Raw genomic sequence first — 21,880 nt, 5'->3', positions numbered from 1 at the left:
CGGTAGGCTAGCGCCTTAGTCGACTGAGCCACTCCCGTGGGAGTCGTATGTTCACGAATATACGAGTATTAATAATTATGCATGCTGTAATAATACTGTGTAATAGCACCCATTGAGGTTTTTTATAGACTGTAGCTGAATTTGTTAGTTCAGATTCTATGCAACCTACGACATTGAAGACTGGCGGCACAAGGGACATCCTTCTGTGTCTCTGAGAGAAATATAAATCTGCATTTTTATACCGGGAAAGAAATTCGTGTCTGCTGGATTTATATGTGAAAACATCCTTAGAGCTACAGTGGAGTAGAGATATTTACTGATTAACGTCATAACTTCTTTACTGTGTTAATGTTATAAAAATTATCTAGCTGACTAGTTTCGACTTGGTGTCCGTTATTGTCCGAAGCCAAGTGAAGTCCAGCGCTATCTTGATGTGTTCATGATTGTGTCGAAAAGTATGTGTGTTTTTAAATTCAGTTGAGTGTTCAGGATGTGCTAGGAATATGTTTTTTTATGTCTGTACTTAAATATCATATTGTTTTAGAGTGTTAATTTTTTTTTTGGCTGAATGTGTACTATTTTCATGTCAGTGTCTATGTTGCTGTAGTTGTGATTGGAGTTTGTGATGTGTTCTGGGTAGATTGAATTGCTGTGTAGTTTGGTTATGGCTATGATATGTTCCTTGTAATGTGTTTGAAATGATCTTCCAGTCTGTCCAATGTAGAAGTCGTTGCAACTATTGCATGATGGTTTGTGTACGCCTGTTAAGTTGTATTTGTTTGTGTGTCTTGTCTGTGTGTTAAGATGTTTTTGTAGTGTGTTCTGTATGCAATGTTGTATTTTAGTTTCCTGAAAGATGATGCAATCTTGTATGTGTTCTTGTTTTCGTATGTTAATGTGATGTATTTGTTTTGTTCTTGTGTTTGTGTTGCGTTTTCTTATTTAGAGATATTTACTGAAAATTATTTCTGCCATAGCAGACCGCGTAATGACAAAGAATCTACTGTACAAAATTTGCATTTCTTGGTACAGTAGTTGTAACAGTAACAATGGTGAATTTGGCTGATACATGGTTTCTGTAGGCTTTCAAAGCAAGAAGAGCTACATCTAAATAAATTTGCTTTCGAATGGCGAAAGTTCTTACTAAAATTTAAGAACTGTCGAATTGTATACCAAAAACCACTTTTCGGTATGTAGAAATCAGCAAGCGTGAATTTCTCTCGAAGGCTCGAAATTAATTGGTTGACCATCGCAATACTTGTTATACAGGATGATTCACGAGGATTTACCGTCACTTACGGAGCATATTTCCGAAGACATTCTGAGCAAAAAATGCCATATAAACATTTGTCCTAATCTCAATATTTTCAGAGTTACACTAATTTGAAATTGTTAATAAATTACCTTTCTTCTTTAGTTTTAAGGGTACAAAATATTGTGACAGCGACGTGAGATTCGAACTCACGACCAGCGTCCCGCAAGAGAGCAGACCGCGCGCGAGCCGACATAGCACTGAGGGACGGCGCGCGGCGGAGAGAAGAGAGGGGAGAGGGCCTATGCGGCGAGGGAGTGCGCGCGCATCTGGTGCTGGTAGAGAGGAGAGGCCTCTGGATTGTTCTGGAGTGCTATCTCTGGAGACGCGTCGAACTTTCGAGGCTACGTCGCTGTGATTATAAAAGAAGAAACGCCAGCGAACTCGGGCAGTTTCAGTTTTCAGTTGATTAGTCAGCCAGTCAGCGAGTAAACCAGAGCAAGCAAGCCAGTCTTGTGTACCGGAGTTCGGCTCGAGTGTGCGTCCGCAACTGTGTCAGCATCCGAAGGCCTGAGTTCGAGTGCAGTGGACTGCAGTTGGAGGAACCTGAGTTCGAGTGCAGTGGACCGCAGTTGGAGGGACCTGAGCTCGAGTACAGTGAACTGTCTCTGAAGGTCTGTGGTTCGAGATACCGTGAACTCGAGTGACTGAGCTAGAAGAACTGTGAACTGAGAACTGATAGTTCTGATTTGTAAATAGTGCTTTGTAAATATTGGTTAAGATTAACAGTTCATTGTTGTTCGTAATAGTCAAAGTAAATCGTCATTGCCGTCAGTGGAGTGCTATAACGAATACTGTGTTGAGTGAAAATCCTATTGTTGACGAGAGCGTTTAAGGTGAATTGTAGAAAGGAATTATTGTTGGAAGAATAAAATCCTATAGTTGAGTTGAAATAAATTTACAATATTATTAATAGAGAATGAACTATTCAGAAGTATCATTTCTTTAATTGGCTAGTGTTCTGAAGCTAAAAATGTGTTGTTAATTGCTTTGTACAGATCTTGTTTTTCAATTTTTAACTAAAAATGACATCATTCTTACTCACTTATCACAAAAATTGTTACAAATCACACGACTTTAGGAACTAGTTTCTTTACATTTTGATTATGCATCCTAATGTACAGTCTTAAAGAATTTACGAGAATGGCGTGATTTGTAACAACTGTTGTGATAAATGCGTAAGAAAATGTAGTTTTGTAGTTAAAAATCGAAAAAAAATTTTGTACATAACTACTATCAAATTCACAACACATTTTTAGCTTCAGAATACTAGCTAATTAAATAAATGATACTCCTGAATAGTTCATTCTTTATTTGTAATATTCTTTAACCCTTAAAACTAAAAAAATAATGGTTTTTACAAACAACTTCAAATTAGTGTAATTCTGAAAATATTGAGATTAGGGCAAATGTTTATATAATATTTTTGCTCACAATGTCTTAGGAAATAAGCTCCGTAAGGGACGGTAAATCCTCGTGAATCATCCTGTATAGTTCCTATAATTAGGAGTAAAACTCAAGAAAAGAATAGGCTGACCACGTTGGCTAACGAACCTAATCATTGAATCGCAAGATTGTTTTTCTGGCTGGTTATTCCTATTTCTCACATGTGAACTGACCAATTTTATTGTCAGTAATTCTCTTCTGTCTAAAGTTTTGTGCGTTACAAAACCTTGTAGGCCTATTTAAGATAAAATATACTTCTTTCTCGTCTTTGCTTTTCGTGAGCATGCTCATACGTGTACGCTTCATGAACTACACAAATTCGCATTATGTATGTACACAAGTTTTTACTCTTCCTGGTAAGTTTATTGAAAGTGGTTTCAACACGCAATTTCCGGTGTAAAGAGAATCGTTGTAACTGCTTTCTTTCACGAAACTCGGTAGCGGAATTTACCCAATTGGGACAATGCTTAGCCTACTATTTTGCAGTATCTTCAAGAATATATATTCCAAATTGATTTCATTGCAGTGTATTGTTTTCATAGAATTCAGTCGTGTTGTCGTTCGTTTAACAATAATTATTTAAAACTTCCAGTGAAGATATGATAACGGAGCAAAATAAAATGGAATATAGTCCGGATCAGTTTACTTAATACCCTGTGGGAGGAAATCAGAAACTCTTGAAAAGGATTACATAAAGGACGTAGCCTATTCAGTTTTTGGACAGAAATCCTGAACTGTGTCAGTGTGTTCTATACGGACTCTAACTATGTTTAATACTTACTTGCTTTTAAAAAACCCGGAGGTTCATTGCCGCCCTCACATAAGCCCGCCATTGGTCCCTATCCTGAGCAAGATTAATTCATTCTCTATCATCATATCCCACCTCCCTCAAATCCATTTTAATATTATCTTCCCACCTACGTCTCGGCCTCCCTAAAGGTCTTTTTCCCTCCGGCCTCCAAACTAACATTCTATAAGCATTCCTGGACTCGCCTATACGTGCTACGTGTTCCTAATTATGTCAGGTGAAGAATACAATGCGTGCAATTCTGCGTTGCATAACTTTCTCCATTCTCCTGTAACTTCATCCCTCTTAGCCCCAAATATTTTCCTAAGCACCTTATTCTCAAACACCCTTAACCTATGTTCCTCTCTGAGAGTGAGAGTCCAAGTTTCACAACCATAAAGAACAACCGGTAATATAACTGTTTTATAAAGTCTAACTTTCAGATTTTTTGACAGCAGACTGGATGATAAAAGCTTCTCAACCGAATAATAACAGGCATTTCCCATATTTATTCTGTGTTTAATTTCCTCCCGAGTATCATTTATATTTGTTACTGTTGCTCCAAGATATTTGAACTTCTCCACCTCTTCAAAAGATAAATTTCCAATTTTTATATTTCCATTTCGTAACTATGTGTTAATGCGGAAGGAAAACAATTTGAACAGAGAAAGGAGAGAAAATTTAAGTAACTCACAGAAATTAAATTGATGTGAAGTGTAAAGTGATGTTTTGTCACCCGGTATTATTGTTGTCAGTTGGTTGTTTTCTACACTGAGTCCTTACGTAATTATATTCGTTGTCTTTACATCAAGTGTCCTACAGTGATCCCATCAGTCTCATCTCAGAGTTATATGATCGACGAGTACATGTTCTGATGCAATGAATTTTATTTATTCATCTGTAGAATGAAGTTTCACAATGAAAAAAAGCGATTTTTATACCACTCTGCATCTAAGATCACGATTTGTTCCCCATCTCCCTCCCAGCAAGGATAATGAGGTTGTCGTGACAAGAACGTGTTTGTTTTATTGCTATTTAAATTTGTTGATAACAATGAAATTGTTTTGTATGCCTTATAAATTAAAGTTTCATGAATCATAACTGCTTATTTGCATAACAAGAACGATTACGTAATAATCACAGGTAATTTAGTATCACACTGTATTGTTCCGCTGCGGAGTGGTTGGTAGCTAATAGTATGAGAATGTTCCAGATGCATTACTTTGTATGCGACTTCAAACCTAACATAAACGGAGATTATTGCTGGTATAGTCGCCGTTTTATAAAATCTAGACGATTTTTCCTATCTCAATTCAGTAAGAAGTGTTCATTTTGTGGTACTTATAAGTTGTTGGAATTTAATTTTTTTTTCGGATTTATATGTGCGTGTAATTCATTGGCGGAGATAGGGCACAATAGGACAATAAAATAAGCTAATTCATAAATATACATATTCTTATCATTAGCATACAAATGTGCCCACTTACTTACTTACTTACAAATGGCTTTTAAGGAACCCGAAGGTTCATTGCCGCCCTTATATAAGCCCGCCATCGATCCCTATCCTGTGCAAGATTAATCCAGTCTCTATCATCATATCCCACCTCCCTCAAATCCATTTTAATATTATCCTCCCATCTACGTCTCGGCTTCCCTAAAGATCTTTTTCCCTCCGGTCTCACAACTAACACTCTATATGCATTTCTGGATTCGCCCATACGTGCTACATGCCCTGCCCATCTCAAACGTTTGGATTTAATGTTCCTAATTATGTCAGGTGAAGAATACAAAGCGTGCAGTTCTGCGTTGTGTAACTTTCTCCATTCTCCTGCAGCTTCATCCCTTTTAGCCCCAAATATTTTCCTAAGCACCTTATTCTCAAACACCCTTAACTTATGTTCCTCTCTCAGAGTGAGAGTCCAAGTTTCACAACCATACAGAACAACCGGTAATATAACTGTTTTATAAATTCTAACTTTCAGATTTTTTGACAGCAGACTGGATGATAAAAGCTTCTCAACCGAATAATAACACGCATTTCCCATATTTATTCTGCGTTTAATTTCCTCCCGAGTGTCAATATAGTTGATACAAATGTGCCCACACGCATAAAAAAGACATACATAATTTTTTTGACGGAGGAAGGGCTCGAAGGCTTCCAACGCAGCCTGAAGCTTATTGTGCTTACCATTCCTGTTCTATGAATGATATTTGTTGCCGAACTGTCGCGCTCTATTGCGTATACAATATACTGCACTGAAAACTTAATTAGGATATGGTAATGATGATAGAGCAGATCTAAAACAGATGCTTGAAGAATTGGACAGGATCAGCAAATGGGCAGGCTTAGCCATGAACCCAGAAAAGACGAAACTAATGACTAACGCGTCTGAAGACGGGATCCACTGAAATGGCCAGCGACTAGAATATGTGGAAGATTATACCTACTTGGGCCAGAAGCTGTCCTTCTCCAGCAATTCAGAGAAAGAAATAAAGAGACGAATCAGTATGGCATGGAAGAAGTTCTGGTCGCTAAAGTTCATACTTACAAATTTCAGAACCTAAGCTTAAAGGTTGAGACCCTGGAAAAATGTATATTACCAATCCTACTGTATGGTTGCCAAACCTGGTCCCTAACATCAAAACAGAGTCGTATGCTTCAAACCTGCCAACGCTGTATGGAAGGAAAAATCCTGCAACTTTCTCTGAGGAACAAAGTAAGGAACGAGGAACTACGCAACCGTACCGGCATGAAAGACGTCCTAATCATCGCAGAAAGCCTGAAGTGGAAATGGGGAGGACACGTGGTAAGGATGGACCACAGACGATGGACGCACAGACTGACATTGTGGGATCCCAGGATCGGCAGAAGAAGAGTGGGACGCCAGACGACTAGATGGGCCGATTTCTTCAAGAAGAAGGCAGGACCACATTGGACGAGCAGTACAAGAGATAGACAGCTATGGAGAAATCTAGAAGCCACCGTCCTCAGTGTGTAGTGTGGTGCGAACCTTACAAGTGCATATAGTGTTTGTGTACATAGAAACGAAGTAGTGCAGCCAAGTTCGCTGATATCACTCCTTAGGACCAGCTCACCTAAAGAGTGAAGTCTACTGAGCAAAGCCTTGTCAATCAGGAGGCCCTTGCCCTTACGGGGTCTAGCAGGCTAAATTTATTTATTTATTTTAATGAGATAGTTACATTTGAATAAATTATGGCGAAATGAGTCCGAGGTCCAACGCCGGAAGTTATCCAGCAATTTTACTTCAATTGGTTGAAGGAAAACTTGGAAAAAAAACCGTAATCAGCTTATCCCAAACGAGATTTGAACCCGTGTTAGCTCGTCACTCCACAGCAGTGGACGACACATACCTACAGTACTGTTCGTATTTCAGGACAAGATTAGAGCAAGGAATGTGCGTTTTTGCCCCACTCTTATAATCAATCCCCGACACGAAACCGACCGGCCAATGACTGAGTCTTGTTTGTCCCAGACGGCCAATGACATCACCTCCATCCACCTGCTCCTTCAAAGACGCTGAGTTAGGCTACTAGCTTACCCTCTTCTCTTACTCCGCAAGGACCATACTCCCCTCGCAGGGATTCTGTCGTGAAATATGACAATATACAATATATGAGGCTTTTGAACAAGCCTCGTATAGGCCTATTACGAGTACATACAGTGAAAAATATACATCTATAATGTTCTCTAAAACCTGTACCTGTTTAGCTAAATAAAACAGAATACCAATTATATAAAGTATTGTCGATTTTACTAACAATATCCTATCCTTGTGTGAAATAGAGAGCTGTGTTATCACTAATTCTGTAGAATGCTTCATATTTGTCCACCTCGCCATTTGCTATCAATTATTATCGTTTGTTTGGTCAATGTGTAGTTGTAGGTTGAATGTAATCATCCGCAATAATAGCAGATTCACCAACATTTACACTATTATCCATAGTATTACCAGATTCTTCATTAGACCTATATATAGGCTATCTTTACTTCCACTTTCTTCTTTATTTAAAAAAAATAATAATGGTTATCTCGTGAACTCACTGCCACATGAAGTGAAACTGAATGAACACTCTAGAAAATGTCATAAGTAGAGACGAGAATATCATGCACTATAAAATCCCAAAATATGCATGCATTCATGCACTATCAAACTATGAAACATGCACGATCAGGCGAAAAATACATTAAAATGTGCACTTTCATTTTGTTCCAAATTTCTTATTTCGTTTGACTTTTTTTTTTTTTTTTTGCACAGTTAACAACTGACATTTCTAATTGTGAGGTTCCTGCTCTTGTCAGTCAGTATGTTTTTGTAGGCAAGAATGACCTCTCTACATCTCAAGAAGTTATGGGTGCAAATTTGAATCAACAATTTTCTGTTACTTAGTTTTTTTTTTATTTTCCTTTTTCAATCCTGATTCCTGAAGCTAAATTGGGTGTCATAAAAATCGAGAAACTGAGGTGTCTACTGAAAACCATTAAAACATGCATTTAAACTGAATATAATGTATATTATATGCATAATTAAGCTAAAAATTGCTTAAATATGCATTGTGCATGTTTTATCCCCAAAAGGCCAAGACATGCAAATATGCACGGAAAAAGTACACATATTTGGAACCGGAAAATAATGAAATGGATAAGTAGCCTACTAAGTTTGAGCTATGTCCTATGTTCCTATAAAAACATGCATTTGCATGGAATTCTCGTCTCTAGTCATAAGCGTGTCCCAATTTCTTTTTACTCGTATCTTTTTTTTTAGTCAGCAGTCCGAAGACTGGCTGAAACCTCATAGGTGACACGAATTAGGCATCACTCATGAGGCAGCTAAGCCAGGAGATAGCGATGTAGGGTGGTCATTTCCTCCCCCCATTGCATAATCGCTCACTAGTAACATAGTTCACTAATTAGACTTGAGATATCTGCAACAAATGTTCTTCCTCTGACACATATCAAGTGAGATGATACCAGCCAGAGCTATGAAAAGATGAATCTTATAATGAAAGCCTAAACTTAGGAACATAACGCTTACATAAACGTTGATTTGCATATTATTTTGCAGAATTATGCTTTCTCCATACCTAATGATAGAGAGAGGCAGTGGCCTATATCACTATGACCTTCTATGCTTCCTCCCCGCATCTTCGCATATGGTATAATTAAATAAAGGATTATACGGAACTCTTAAATAATTTATTGTTAATCTCTTTTAATATTGAAAGCTATTAGGCTTAAGGAATTAATTTATTTAAACTTACATATTGTGTGTCACTTGAATGTAACATATTTTCCAAAGATGGAACAATATCATAAATGTGATTTTCTTGTTTCAGGTGCCGGTGAATCGGGGAAAAGTACGATAGTCAAACAAATGAAGTAGGTAACATTTTTACTTTTATTTAAAAATTAATGCAGTGAAATTTAAGGGTGTTAAAAATAGGAATCCTGAAATGCATGTTGTCATGAATCTTTAAGCCCTCTTTACTCGTAGCGGAGTTGATAAGTTGATATCATGTACCGTATAATATTTAATTAATTGGTTATCTAGATAAATGGACGTGGACTTACTGTAAGTTCCGCATTTTTTAAAGATGAAATTACTTGTGTGTGTATATATATATATATATATATATATATATATATATATATATATATATATATATATATGAAGATGTTTTTACATATGATCTTTATGATACTGTTTTTGTAGTTACGTCCGCAGATTTGTTTAGAATCTCTTCTAGTTGTCAAGGTAACCAATGATAAATTGAGCTGATGTATTTTTTAGTTCACTTCACTAGTTATCAGCTGAGCCTCGAAACTTCGTTATCGAATTCTCGTTCTTTATGCATTTCTTTCGCTTCCTTTTTCGTGTTACAATCACAAGCATGCTTCCTATAGAAATAATCTTATTACAGAGTTAGCCTTACTACTTATAGGCTTATATTCTCTAAAAACTTGCTGTGTATGGAACGGAAAAGGCGTCCAGCTTTACAGAAACCGTAAATAAAACAATGAATTAATCTATTGCTTAAAGGTAAACGTACCTATCCTCTATATACGCCATAAAGGCACTTGGGGGACATGGAAGTAGAGCAGCGATGCAGAACTAGGCGTCAATTGTGGCATACATTACAAGCCACACTACATCATTCACCCCTTCCCTCAAGGTCACGCATCATCCACATGACAAGGTACAGAAGATTTGTATTCACTGTCCAGAGGTGGAATTCGAAGCAGTGTTGGTCGGAAAGTACAAGTTTAAAGAGGAATGAGAAAATGAATACTTCTGTATTCAAAGTAATCACAAAGCACGTTATCTAATTTTTTAACAGTTTATTGTTATAATTATTGTGGTCTGAAATACTTTCGTAATTTTTTTCTGTGAGCACGAGTTTGTTGTAATCCGCTACATGGTTGTAGACGAGTCACTTAGACGTCATTCAACGCCCTTGGACTGTGGAAGAGGAACCAATGCTTTCCCCATGCTTCCACCCCTCTCTCTGAGAGTTATGCAACCCTCAGGTAGAGAATCATGCTTTATTTACTTCAGGACTAGAATGAGCTGGTGTGGTTGTCACCACGCTCCGATCCCCTTTTACCCCCGGAAATTCCTGGTAATCAATTTAATAGGCCACCGGCGTGGCTCAGTCGGTTAAGGCGCTTGCCTGCCGGTCTGAAATTGCGCTCGGACGCGGGTTCGATCCCCGCTTGGGCTGATTACCTGGTTGAGTTTTTTCCGAGGTTTTCCCCAACTATAAGGTGAATGCCAGATAATCTATGGCGAATCCTCGGCCTCATCTCGCCAAATACCATCTCGCTATCACCAAACTCATCGACGCTAAATAACCTCGTAGTTGATACAGCGTCGTTAAATAACCAACTAAAAAATCAATTTAATAGGGGGCTGCGTGAACCTTTGGACCGTATTGGAAGCTTTGACAACGATAAAATATTCCGTCATCATCTGGGATTGAACTCAGAACCTTCCAGTTCGTAACCAGTAGCTCTAACAACAGATCTACCGGGCTGGCTTAGAACAATAATTTAACTTGTTATAATAACTGTAAGAATTATTCTTGCTATAGGTTGACTTACAGGAATTGAATTGTTTCTTAATTGGAAACAGTACTAATCATTTTTTGACGTGGATTGACATATTTCATATTACCGGTCGAATTCTAATTTATTCGATTATAGAATAGACGTGTTCCCCCTTTCGCCCAATCACGGTTACAAGATTGGAACGCAGTTTCTGATTCCGTCCTGTTGCTACGATTTTAAATGGACAGTAGACAATAGGTTTGTTCCAGCACGGTTCAGAATTGATTTTGAACTGTCTGCTCATGCGCAGTACCTCAGTGTGCGTTCCAACAAGACTAGAACTAATTCCTCGAAACTAGTCAAATCTGTTCTCGATTTAAGAGCAGGAACTGGGAATTCTGAACTACTGATGCATGCGCAGATGGTTTAATCTGAAGTTATGGTTAAAATATTTCTAGACTAGGCGGGTTAAAATAAAAATAGAAAATAGTCCATGAGTGATTTGGAATTTCATAGCGATATATTTTACGAAGAATTAAGTTCAGTAGATGAATATAATTTTAATATGAGAAAAAAATCCGGATACAGTGAAAGAACAGTTCAAGAAACGTTCCAACAACTTAAATTCCCGAACTAGTTCTGACACCGTACACAACTGGCGCATGCGTCGAAAGAAGTTCGGTATTCGGAAAGCGTTATGAATTGCTTGCTGGAACAAATAAAGCATAAAAGACAAAATTCCTTTGGAAGACAAATTTCCATAATTTGGTTGGAAGATGAAGTCAAATTTGCTGCACTTCTAGCAGAATACGCTGTCTCTACAGCCACGTTGAACAATTAAAATCACAAAAACAAGTAATGGCACGTTCAAATAGTAAAATAAGCTAATAAAGTTTATGCATGACCAGTTCTACTGCATTGTTGTTTAGAGCGTACTCCGAATCTCAGCGCTGAGCAATCTGATGGCATCACGGTGTTCCGAATTTCAACGATGACGTCACTGATGCTCCACCGGTGTCGCACCGGTGCCATCAGCTTGCAGAGGTGGTGGCAGTCTCATCAGCCGCTATCAGTGAATCTGATTGGTTCCTGTATAGAGCGGGAATTCGCGGACTAATGACATCGTGCACTGTTGTCATGGCGGTGTGTTCTGCTGTATTGTTTGTAATGAGCACAACGTAAAAACAATATGTTAATGGCTTATGAGCGAACATGTCAACGGACCAGTTATTACTACTGGTTCAAGAAATAAATTGTTTATGCTCTCTTTTCTTTGAACGAGATGACAGTACGCAAATTTCGCAAAATCTTGCTAGTGTAGCATAGACAACAACTTGTACAGCCGTCATGACAGCCATCGAACCTTCCAGCAGTTTTGTTCCTATTTCGCTACAGCACCGGTTGTTGTCCACCGGTTCGGAATACGCTGTTAGTCAACTGTTTGAAGACAGGTCTGAACCTCACAAGTGATACCAACAAGGCACCACTTATGAAGCAACTAAGCCAGGAGATAATGGAGTAGTGCTACTAGTTCCTTTCCTCCTCCATTGTATACATAGCTGATTAGCTACATATTACACTAATCAGACTCCTACTTCATTCTTATATTGAAATTTGTGTATAATCTAACTATAGTTTTGATAATTTTAATTCATAGTTTCTCCTCCGTCTAAGACAACATGGAAAAAAAGTCTATGCTTGAGGCAGGGTTCGATCAAAGAACCGTGATCTCAACGTACCGTGAAGGTAACGCATAATACAATATATTATAGACCATTCGATATCTCGTGAAACTTCCTGCGCGTGAGGGAAGGAAAAAGTGGACTGGGAAGCTCCTTTCCTCCTCTCCTTCGCTATGCTTCGACTTGCAAGCCAGCTAACTGCTTACCCCCACAATAAGATTCTTACTATGAGCTACGGCGCACGAATTCATTTGGTTTTACGAGATAACGAATGATCTATACACATGGTTTTACATTCGACTTATGTATTGGTCACAAGTGTCCAGATTTTAATAACATGGCTTCGTATTCCTGGTACCTATAAACTGGAATGAAGTTGCCTGAAGTATATGAAACGTCACAGCGCAGGTATACAAAATAGTTACACATCATCTACCCAAGAGGAAGCTCTAGAAAGTCAAAACCGGGACGCAATCATAGTGAGTAGTCTTATCGATCACTGCTCGTAGTATTTAAAGAACTACATCTTTGTGGCTGATCGAAGGTTCATTGCAGAGGTAGAATGCCTTGGGTAAGACGCTCAAGCGTGTAATATTGCAGGGCATAGTTGAGGATATTTGAACTACTATTTTCAACAGCATTTTATACAAATTGTGTGAAATAAACGTAAAAGTGACAAAAACAATGCACTGAAAAACGCTGCAATACCAAAAGGCACAAAAAGTGAGTTGAACGTAATCCAAAAGAAATAGTACAATCAAAATCCGAAAATTATGAAGCTATTAATTCGACATTTGGCATGGATTTGTATAGCCTACCATAATGCTCAGTGGCAACATCCCAATTAATAAATTAAATTATGCACATTTTAGGGAATTTCCGGAAAAGTACATAGAAAATTAGTGGGTTTTCAGTGATAAGCGATATGCAACATCCTAATGAAACACGAAAAAGTATCAGACAATAGGAATATTTTGTACTACATCATGCACCAATAACGTCATGAGCTAATGAAAGAATTTCTTGCAATATAAAATCATTTCTAGTGACATCGCATATGTTCAAGTTTCATAACTTACGAATGCATGTTATTATTCACTGCAAAGATCACAGCGAAAATGAACATTACGGTTGAAGCATGTGTTTACTAGTATAGCTTCAGAATGTCGGGAGATGACTGTACTCCGAGAAAATGCAGCGACGACCTGTTTGTTTATATCCTTATTCGTTGCATTACCTGTGTTCGGCGTACTATATACCCAATGTGTCTTTAACTTCAGTCTTTAGGTAGCTGGAATACGGAGCCTATTAATAACAATGCTAGCATATTCGTAAAACAACTTGCGAATTCTAAATGAGACAGTAGAGCAAGTGGACAGCTTCATATGCTTAAGTGAAAAGGAGAATAGCAATGGCAAAGGAAGCTTTTAATAAAAAAAAAGGAGCATCTTCTGCGGATATCTGGAGAAATAACTAAATAAGAAACTAGTGAAGTGCTTTGTATGGAGTGTAGCATTGTATGGGACAGAAACATGGACATTACGACGAAGTGAAGAGAAACGAATAGAAGCATTTGAAATGTGGATATGGAGAAGGATGGAACTTGTGAAATGGATAGACAGGATAAGAAACGAAGCTGTGTTGGAAAGAGTGAGTGAAGAAAGAATGATGGTGAAACTGATAAGAAAGAGGAAAAGGAATTGGCTGGGTCACTGGTTGAAAAGAACCTGCCTTCTGAAGGATGCACTGGAAGGAATGGTGAACGGGAGAAGAGTTCGAGGCAGAAGAAGCTATCAGATGATAAACGACATTAAGATATATGGATCATATGAGGAGACAAAGAGGAAGACAGAAAATAGGAAAGAGTGAATAATGCTGGGTTTGCAGTGAAAGACTTTCCCTTGGGCAGAACACTATGAATGAATGAATTCGTAAAACCTGATCATGGTACTGAACCCTATTGAAAAAAAAAATAATAATAATTTACAGGCTTTCTTTTTCAGTTTTGCCTCAATGTCATATAATTTATTTTTACAGTTTTATTAGTATTTTGTCTCTTTTTGTGACCTATGATTCACTTTCGAGTTTTTATTACATTACAGTTTTTATCGTTCTTTTATCAGAAATAATTTTTAACTACTCTACCACTCTCCATTATTTCATTCCAGAGTTACGCGACAGAATAAAAAATACAAACATATACAAAGAGCTCATTTGCATTTCAAAACATCTACACGTGTCTGCAAATATAATTGACTTGATTTACATAGTTTAGTCCGGCACTCTAACACGATAACAATGGGCAATGAAAATGCGCGCTGTTTTGATTTTTCTGCACTGGAAGAGTCAGACGTTCAACGCTAGAGCACAAGTGTTTCAGTTAGTATTAAAACTTAGCAATGGAATGAAGATTGGGCTTATGACGCTTAGTCAAGTCATGGTTAAACAAAAAAGAGAGAGAGAACGTAAAATGTGAATATGTTACTAAATTTTAGGATTTAAAATGGCTATTAAAATTAAATTAATTTTATTTAATTCGTCGTAAAAATGACCTATACGTTCAAGAACGTCAAGAAATGCAATATAAGAAATTATTTTTTATGTTGATATTAACATAGATATGATTTCTATATTAAAAGGCATCGTCCTAATCTATACTAATAATAAATCTGTAGCCAAAATTTTTCTGGTAATTTTCGATTTTCCAAAAATAATTGGTGTTAACATGTATAATTGACCATCCTGAAACTGAAAATCGCTTTTTTGAAATTTTTGTTTCTATGTCTGTCTGTCTGTCTCTCTGGATGTTTGTTACCTTTTCACGCGATAATGACAGAACGGATTTTGATGGAAATTTGAATATAAATTAAGTTCGTTGTAACTTAGATTTTAGGCTATATGGTATTCAAAACACATTATTTAAAAGGGGGGTTATAAGGGGGTCTGAATTATATAAATCGAAATATCTCGCTTATTATTGATTTTTGTGAAATATGTTACATAACAAAAATTTCTTTAAAAATTATTTCCGATAAGTTTTATTCTTTACAAAATTTTGATAGGACTGATATTTAATTAGATAAATGAGTTTTAAAATTGAAATAACTGCTATCTAAGGCGGTGTATGAAATAAAAAACAAATGACTTCGTCTATAAGAGGCCTTGGACAACAATCGAAAGCTATGAAATATAGCCTACAGAGAATGTTTCTGTGTTTATATGAAGTAATATCGGAAGCTAAATTAACCGATTTGTATAATTAATTATTATTTCACCATTGGAAAGTGCAGTTTCTCTAGATGGACATAATGCTATAATGTTATTACAGTAAGTTCTGAGTGAATCGAGAACAGGTAAGATTAAAATAGCTTCTTATGCACAGAAAACTTGATAGGCTATTCTGAATATTCGTTTCCTGTATTTCTTAAAATAATGTTTATGTACACATTAAATCTAAATGATGTCTATCTTCATTAAACTATGGTAGCATGTAATAACAATTAAGAAACATGTTAAAGGAATTGTCATTGCACCAAATGAGTGGTCTCTGGACCAAAATGATCGCAATTTAATTATTTAAATATAATTTAAATTAAGTAACATATTAAACGATTTATCCTTCTATCAAGCACGAATGTTCCCTGGATCAAATGTCTTATTTTAATTATGTAACTACTTTATATTTATTTCTAACTGGTGCAGCGGAACGCACGGGTATGGCTAGTGTGAAAAATAAGATGATGACTTTTCATCAACATCCGCCCCCTAATCATAACTGTGAATTGTAACGTTGGCTGACAAATAAGTATCATATCATAATGGAAAAGTATGTCGTCTTGTGAAGGTCGTTTCTTTAATTGTGTGTCATAAAAATTCAGATTATGATAGTAATATCGGTTTTTTTCATTATGTACACTATTTCATGAAATGAAACATACAACCTCTAATCTCGCGGACCAGACAAAATAAAACCGCAGGCAGTGGCTTGCCGGTGCCGACTCGTTATGTAGTCTGTCCGCGTAACGAGACTTCACCCTCGTGTACAGCGAACCACAGGGATTACTGATCCGCATTTATGTTATCACCCGAGTGTTTTATCCCTAAGATTAAAATAGCCAGTACGGTACAGGGAGCGACGGACAACTGTGCGGTTTCAAGCACTTCACACAGACAGACAACTATGCGCCATGATTCCAGCGAGTCTGCTGATTTCATGCTGATATTAGGGTGAATTGGGAGAGACTGAAGCATTTTTACGTTGGATTTCTGAGTTCATATTCCTAATAAAATGTGTTGTCTATTTATTTACGAGTATGTTGATCAAGTTTCATACTCTGCGACGCTTGGAAGCACAAAATTTACATTATATGGACGCTGTATCAACTTACTTACTTACTGACTTTTAAGGAACCCGGAGGTTCATTGCCGCCCTCATATAAGCCCGCCATTGGTCCCTATCCTGAGCAAGATTAATCCAGTCTCTATCATCATATCCCACCTCCCTCAAATCCATTTTAATATTATCTTCCCATCTACGTCTCGGCCTTCCCTAAGGTCTTTTTCACTCCGGCATCCCAACTAACACTCTATATGCATTTCTGGATTCGCCCATAAGTGCCGCATGCCCTGCCCATCTCAAACGCCTGGATTTAATGTTCCTAATTATGTCACGTGAAAAATACAATGCGTGCAGTTCTGTGTTGTGTAACTTTCTCCATTCTCCTGTAACTTCATCCCTCTTAGCCCCAAATATTTTCCTAAGAACCTTATTCTCAAAAACCTCAATCTCTGTTCCTCTCTGAAAGTGAGAGTCCAAGTTTCACAACCATACAGAACAACCGGTAATATAACTGTTTTATAAATTCTAACTTTGAGATTTTTTGACAGCAGACTAAAAGCCTCTAAACCGAATAATAACAGGCATTTCCCATATTTATTGTGTGTTTAATTTCCTCCCGAGTATCATTTATATTTGTTACTGTTGCTCCCAGGTATTTGAATTTTTCCGCCTCTTCAGAGGATAAATTTCCAATTTTTATGTTCCCATTTCGTACAATATTCTCGTCACGAGACATAATCATATACTTAGTCTTTTCGGGATTTACTTCCAAACTTATCCGCTGTATCAACTACTAGGTTATTTAGCGTCGATATAATTCATGATAGCGTGATGAGGCCAAAGATTCGTCATAGATTACCTGACTTTCGCGTTACAGTTGGGGAGAACCTCGGAAAATATCCAACCAGATAATCAACCCAAGCGAGAATCAAACCCACGCACGAGCGAAACTCCGGATCAGCAGGTAAACGCGCTACCGCCTGAGCTACGCCGCTGGCTGTATGTGTGTGTGTGTTTTTTTTATAAATTAATTACGATTTTGATTGAAAATTATCAAAATTTCACCCGTCTCCTGCCTTAAGACGTCACAGTAGACCTACATCACCGTGGCAACGGAGAAACATCAGTACTAGAGTTGAACAACGATCGATAAATCAAGACTAACAGCGCCCGCAAAGCCGAAAACCCGCACGATAATATATCCTACGACGTCAATCAAGCGATCGAGACTTCGGGAGTAATCGACTCGCGAACGTCAAGCAGCCTTGAATCGTCGCAGTTGTTTATACCAGACTCAACTTGTATCTGTTTTGGCAAATGTTACATATCGTCGTTGTTCATTCAATAACTCCAGTGTGCAAAATATAAAATCTTTCAGTGGGAAGAAAAAACACATTTATTCATCCTATGGCAGCCGTACATAAGAGACTGTGAATTCTTACATTTTCGAAACAAAGAAAATATAATTACATATAGGGTAACTATCGGTGCTGGACCCCGGACTCATTTCATCGGCATTATCACCTACATTTTCGAAACAAAGAAATATAATTACATATAGGGTAACTATCGGTGCTGGACCCCGGACTCATTTCATCGGCATTATCACCTACATTTTCGAAACAAAGAAATATAATTACATATAGGGTAACTATCGGTGCTGGACCCCGGACTCATTTCATCGGCATTATCACTTACATTTTCGAAACAAAGAAATATAATTACATATAGGGTAACTATCGGTGTTGGACCCCGGACTCATTTCATCGGCATTATCACCTACATTTTCGAAACAAAGAAATATAATTACATATAGGGTAACTATCGGTGCTGGACCCCGGACTCATTTCATCGGCACTATCACCTACATTTTCGAAGCAAAGAAATATAATTACATATAGTGTAACTATCGGTGCTGGACCCCGGACTCATTTCATCGGTATTATCACCTTCATATCATTCAGACGCTAAATAACCTGAGATGTTGATACAGCGATGTAAAATAGCATACTTAAAAACTAAAAAACAATCAAGTAGCCTATTTGATACATCATCTCTACCTTTCAGTGTAGTAATCCGTTCCCCAATCTTTATTTAATTACTAGGTCCTTATTAAAAGGCTAGGAATTTTTTTATATGTTTGAGATCAAGTGTACAATCTCAAGTAAAAAAATATTAACGGTTTGTTGAACGATATGTTTTATGTTTCTTAGAAATGCAAATTTATTTGAGATTTTTTTTCTATTTATATAACCAGAATATAACAGAATCATAATAGAACCAGAACATTTTGATAACTATAATACTGGTTTGTTTTGTCTTTTTGTATCACTTAAACATCTCTAATGTTATTTATTTCAATGATGTATGTTATTCAAAGTTATGAAATCTTTCCACGCCGACCAAATGCCATTTCGAGAATGATTAGCGAGACTCGAAGCGCACGAGAATTACGAAACGAGAGTCGAAAGACAAGCGCAACGAACACAGCGAGCGAGAGCGGCAGTTAGTTTTGTTCATTTCTAATCAATACCCCCGGCAAGATTCCAACTTGAAACTGTGGCTTCAGTGCATTGTTACAATCCGCGCCTTGGCTGTTGGTGCACCAAACCTTTGAGAGGCACTCCTTCAACATCCTGAACACCCCTGGCACATGTTTTTGTACTTCCAACTGTCTGTGAAGGGCAGCATACCACAAACATTACGTGCACCACACAAACAATTGCCGGCCAAGCATGTCTCTGAAAGATGACAGTTGTTTTTATTCATTTTCCATTGCCCCAGACAGGTAGGCAGGGAATAAAATGCACTGGCTACTTATTTTTCATTTCTGGCATGCATTGCTGAACACGTGTAGCGTCCATTGCAGTAATTAATTGATCAATCAATTTGTGAAAAAAGAAATCATTTTCTGTTCAAACGTTAGTTGTATAGTATGTATTGCGGCAGTGTGTAGAAAAAATACAGTCTCAGTAAAGAGATTTAGCCATGTTGAATAACTGTAAGAAATAATATTTTTTATGTTACCTCCTGAAAATGAAACTATATAGGGTGGAAGTACAGTAGAATCCCTCTTATCCGGCACCAAAGGGACCAGGCTAGTTCCGGATACGAGATTTTGCCGGATAATTGAATAAATACCGACAAAAAAAGTTCGTATTTCACTGTGCCAAATGTTGAAACTGCAGCCATGTGAACTTTGTTTCTCTATCATTTGCTCATAACTGAATAAACATAAAAACTGTGTGGATTTTCCTTGTTAAAACACATCACACAACACAAATAATACACTAATTCTAGGTTCAAATATTCACTGAAAATTAAAGTTGGTGCGATTTTCGTAATCTGGCAACACTGACGATCAGAACATAACTAAATAAAGTGTGCAGATTTTCTTTATTAAATCACATCACACAACACAAATAATACACTAATTTTAAGTTTGAATATTCACTGAAAATGAAAGTTCGTGCGAACTTCGTAATGGGGCAAAACTGACAGTTCAGATTGTGGCCCAGGCAAAAGTGCCGTTGTTTTGGTATTGCCGGGACTCTGCGAATGGCGAAAGCTCTACTGCAATGCTGAATTAGAGGTACGTCTGGGAATTTCAGGTCATCCTAATATTTAAATTAGAGATGGGTAAAAAATAACACAACAGTTATTTTGGAACTGTTCCGGTCTCGGAACTGTTGCAAAAATGAACAGTAGGTCGGAACCTCCTGTTCCGAAATAACAGTGTTCCGACTCCGAGCTGCTCACTTGCCCAGCTGTTGCGAGCTCGCAGTACCGCGTTGCACAAGGTATGTTCCGACTCCCTCGGAACTGTTGCAAAAATGAACAGTAGGTCGGAACCTCCTGTTCCGAAATAACAGTGTTCCGACTCCGAGCTGCTCACTTGCCCAGCTGTTGCGGGCTCGCAGTACCGCGTTGCACAGGGTATGTTCCGACTCTCTCGGAACTGTTGCAAAAATGAACAGTAGGTCGGGACCTCCTGTTCCGAAATAACAGTGTTCCGACTCCGAGCTGCTCACTTGCCCAGCTGTTGCGGGCTCGCAGTACCGCGTTGCACAAGGTATGTTCCGACTCCGAGATAACAGTCGGAACGTCGGAGCTTGTTCCGATGAACCAACGACAGCAGCAGTTACACTGTTCTCGTTGTTCTTTATGTTGTACTTTGAACTTCGTTGGATGAAGTTGGTATTTGAAACTCTCACGTGGTTGGAGGGGGGCGCATGGAAATTGAAATCCTTGCGGTGGCGCGAACTTTAATATCAACATGTGTAAGACTGGCCAATCATCTGTAATGTTATAGTAAGTATTTAATAATCTGTAATATTCATTCCCGCTTTATGGTTTATTTCACCATTAGTTGACTAATTCTGTTTTATAAACATTCTACAAAGTCATAAAGTACGCATACTATTATTAATTCATTGATCAGCTGATTCTATACAAAGGTTAAAGTCGTAAATGGTAATGAGTGGTTTAGTTACAATGTCTGTATGTCGTTTGTTGAGGTTAAGTCTGACAAGCACAAGTTTTTGTGCTATCTTCTCTGTTATCAAAGAACGACAAAAATGTTGTAGCATTATTTGTTGGAAACTACCCATATAAGTACTGATTTGGAGAGCGATGTTTAATGCGAAGTTTAAATTACACTTTGGTAAAGATGCGATTCCAACATTTTACTAACCCACTGCGGGGTTTCCAGGTTTCAGTACTGCCAATATATATCTTTTTTATTTATGAAATTGTATTATTATTATTATTATTATTATTATTATTATTATTATTATTATTATTATTATTATTATTATTATAACTGTGCATTAAGAAAAGTAAAAATAAAAATTAATTATTTGTTTTTTTATTATTATGTAAGAGATAGAACAGAAATTACATACCATATGTTTTAAATGTTATGTTATTTTTTTTTTAGTTGGCTACCATGTCTTTATAACTTTATGTACGAAAACAAAGTGTTGTATTCTGTCCTTGTAGTCAACAGCTGTGTAATTACTAACATTAAGCTTTTGAGTTCTGTCCGCATGCACAGCAATTTTCCAAAATCGATTCGAATGTGCATTGCAGTGCCATCTATAGATAAGAATGTGTACTATGTCATGCCTATGAGTGCTCCAGTGTGAGCTGCATGGTGTTATTTGTCTATGGTGAAGAGGGAGGGTACTGTACCGTTCGTTTGAATGACTCAACGACTCCGACTCATCACCACTGGTGACTGTTATTT

The 21,880-nt window shown here is 37.5% G+C and overlaps 1 protein-coding gene across 4 annotated transcripts in view; it reads left to right on the top strand.

Moving 5' to 3' along the window:
* The window catches only part of Galphao (G protein alpha o subunit), a 571,293-nt gene that overhangs the window by 130,707 nt on the left and 418,706 nt on the right, over positions 1-21,880 (top strand). For all 4 annotated transcript variants that reach the window (XM_069831369.1, XM_069831367.1, XM_069831370.1 and 1 more), the window contains exon 2: positions 8,901-8,943. In XM_069831369.1, the coding sequence (XP_069687470.1) occupies positions 8,901-8,943 (43 nt within the window). The remainder of the gene's footprint in view (positions 1-8,900; positions 8,944-21,880) is intronic.

Source organism: Periplaneta americana, chromosome 7 (assembly GCF_040183065.1).
Source record: "Periplaneta americana isolate PAMFEO1 chromosome 7, P.americana_PAMFEO1_priV1, whole genome shotgun sequence".
Classification (NCBI taxonomy): Eukaryota; Metazoa; Arthropoda; class Insecta; order Blattodea; family Blattidae; genus Periplaneta; species Periplaneta americana.
The sequence above is the reverse complement of the archived record's forward strand: the minus strand, read 5'-3'. Positions and strand labels throughout refer to the sequence as shown.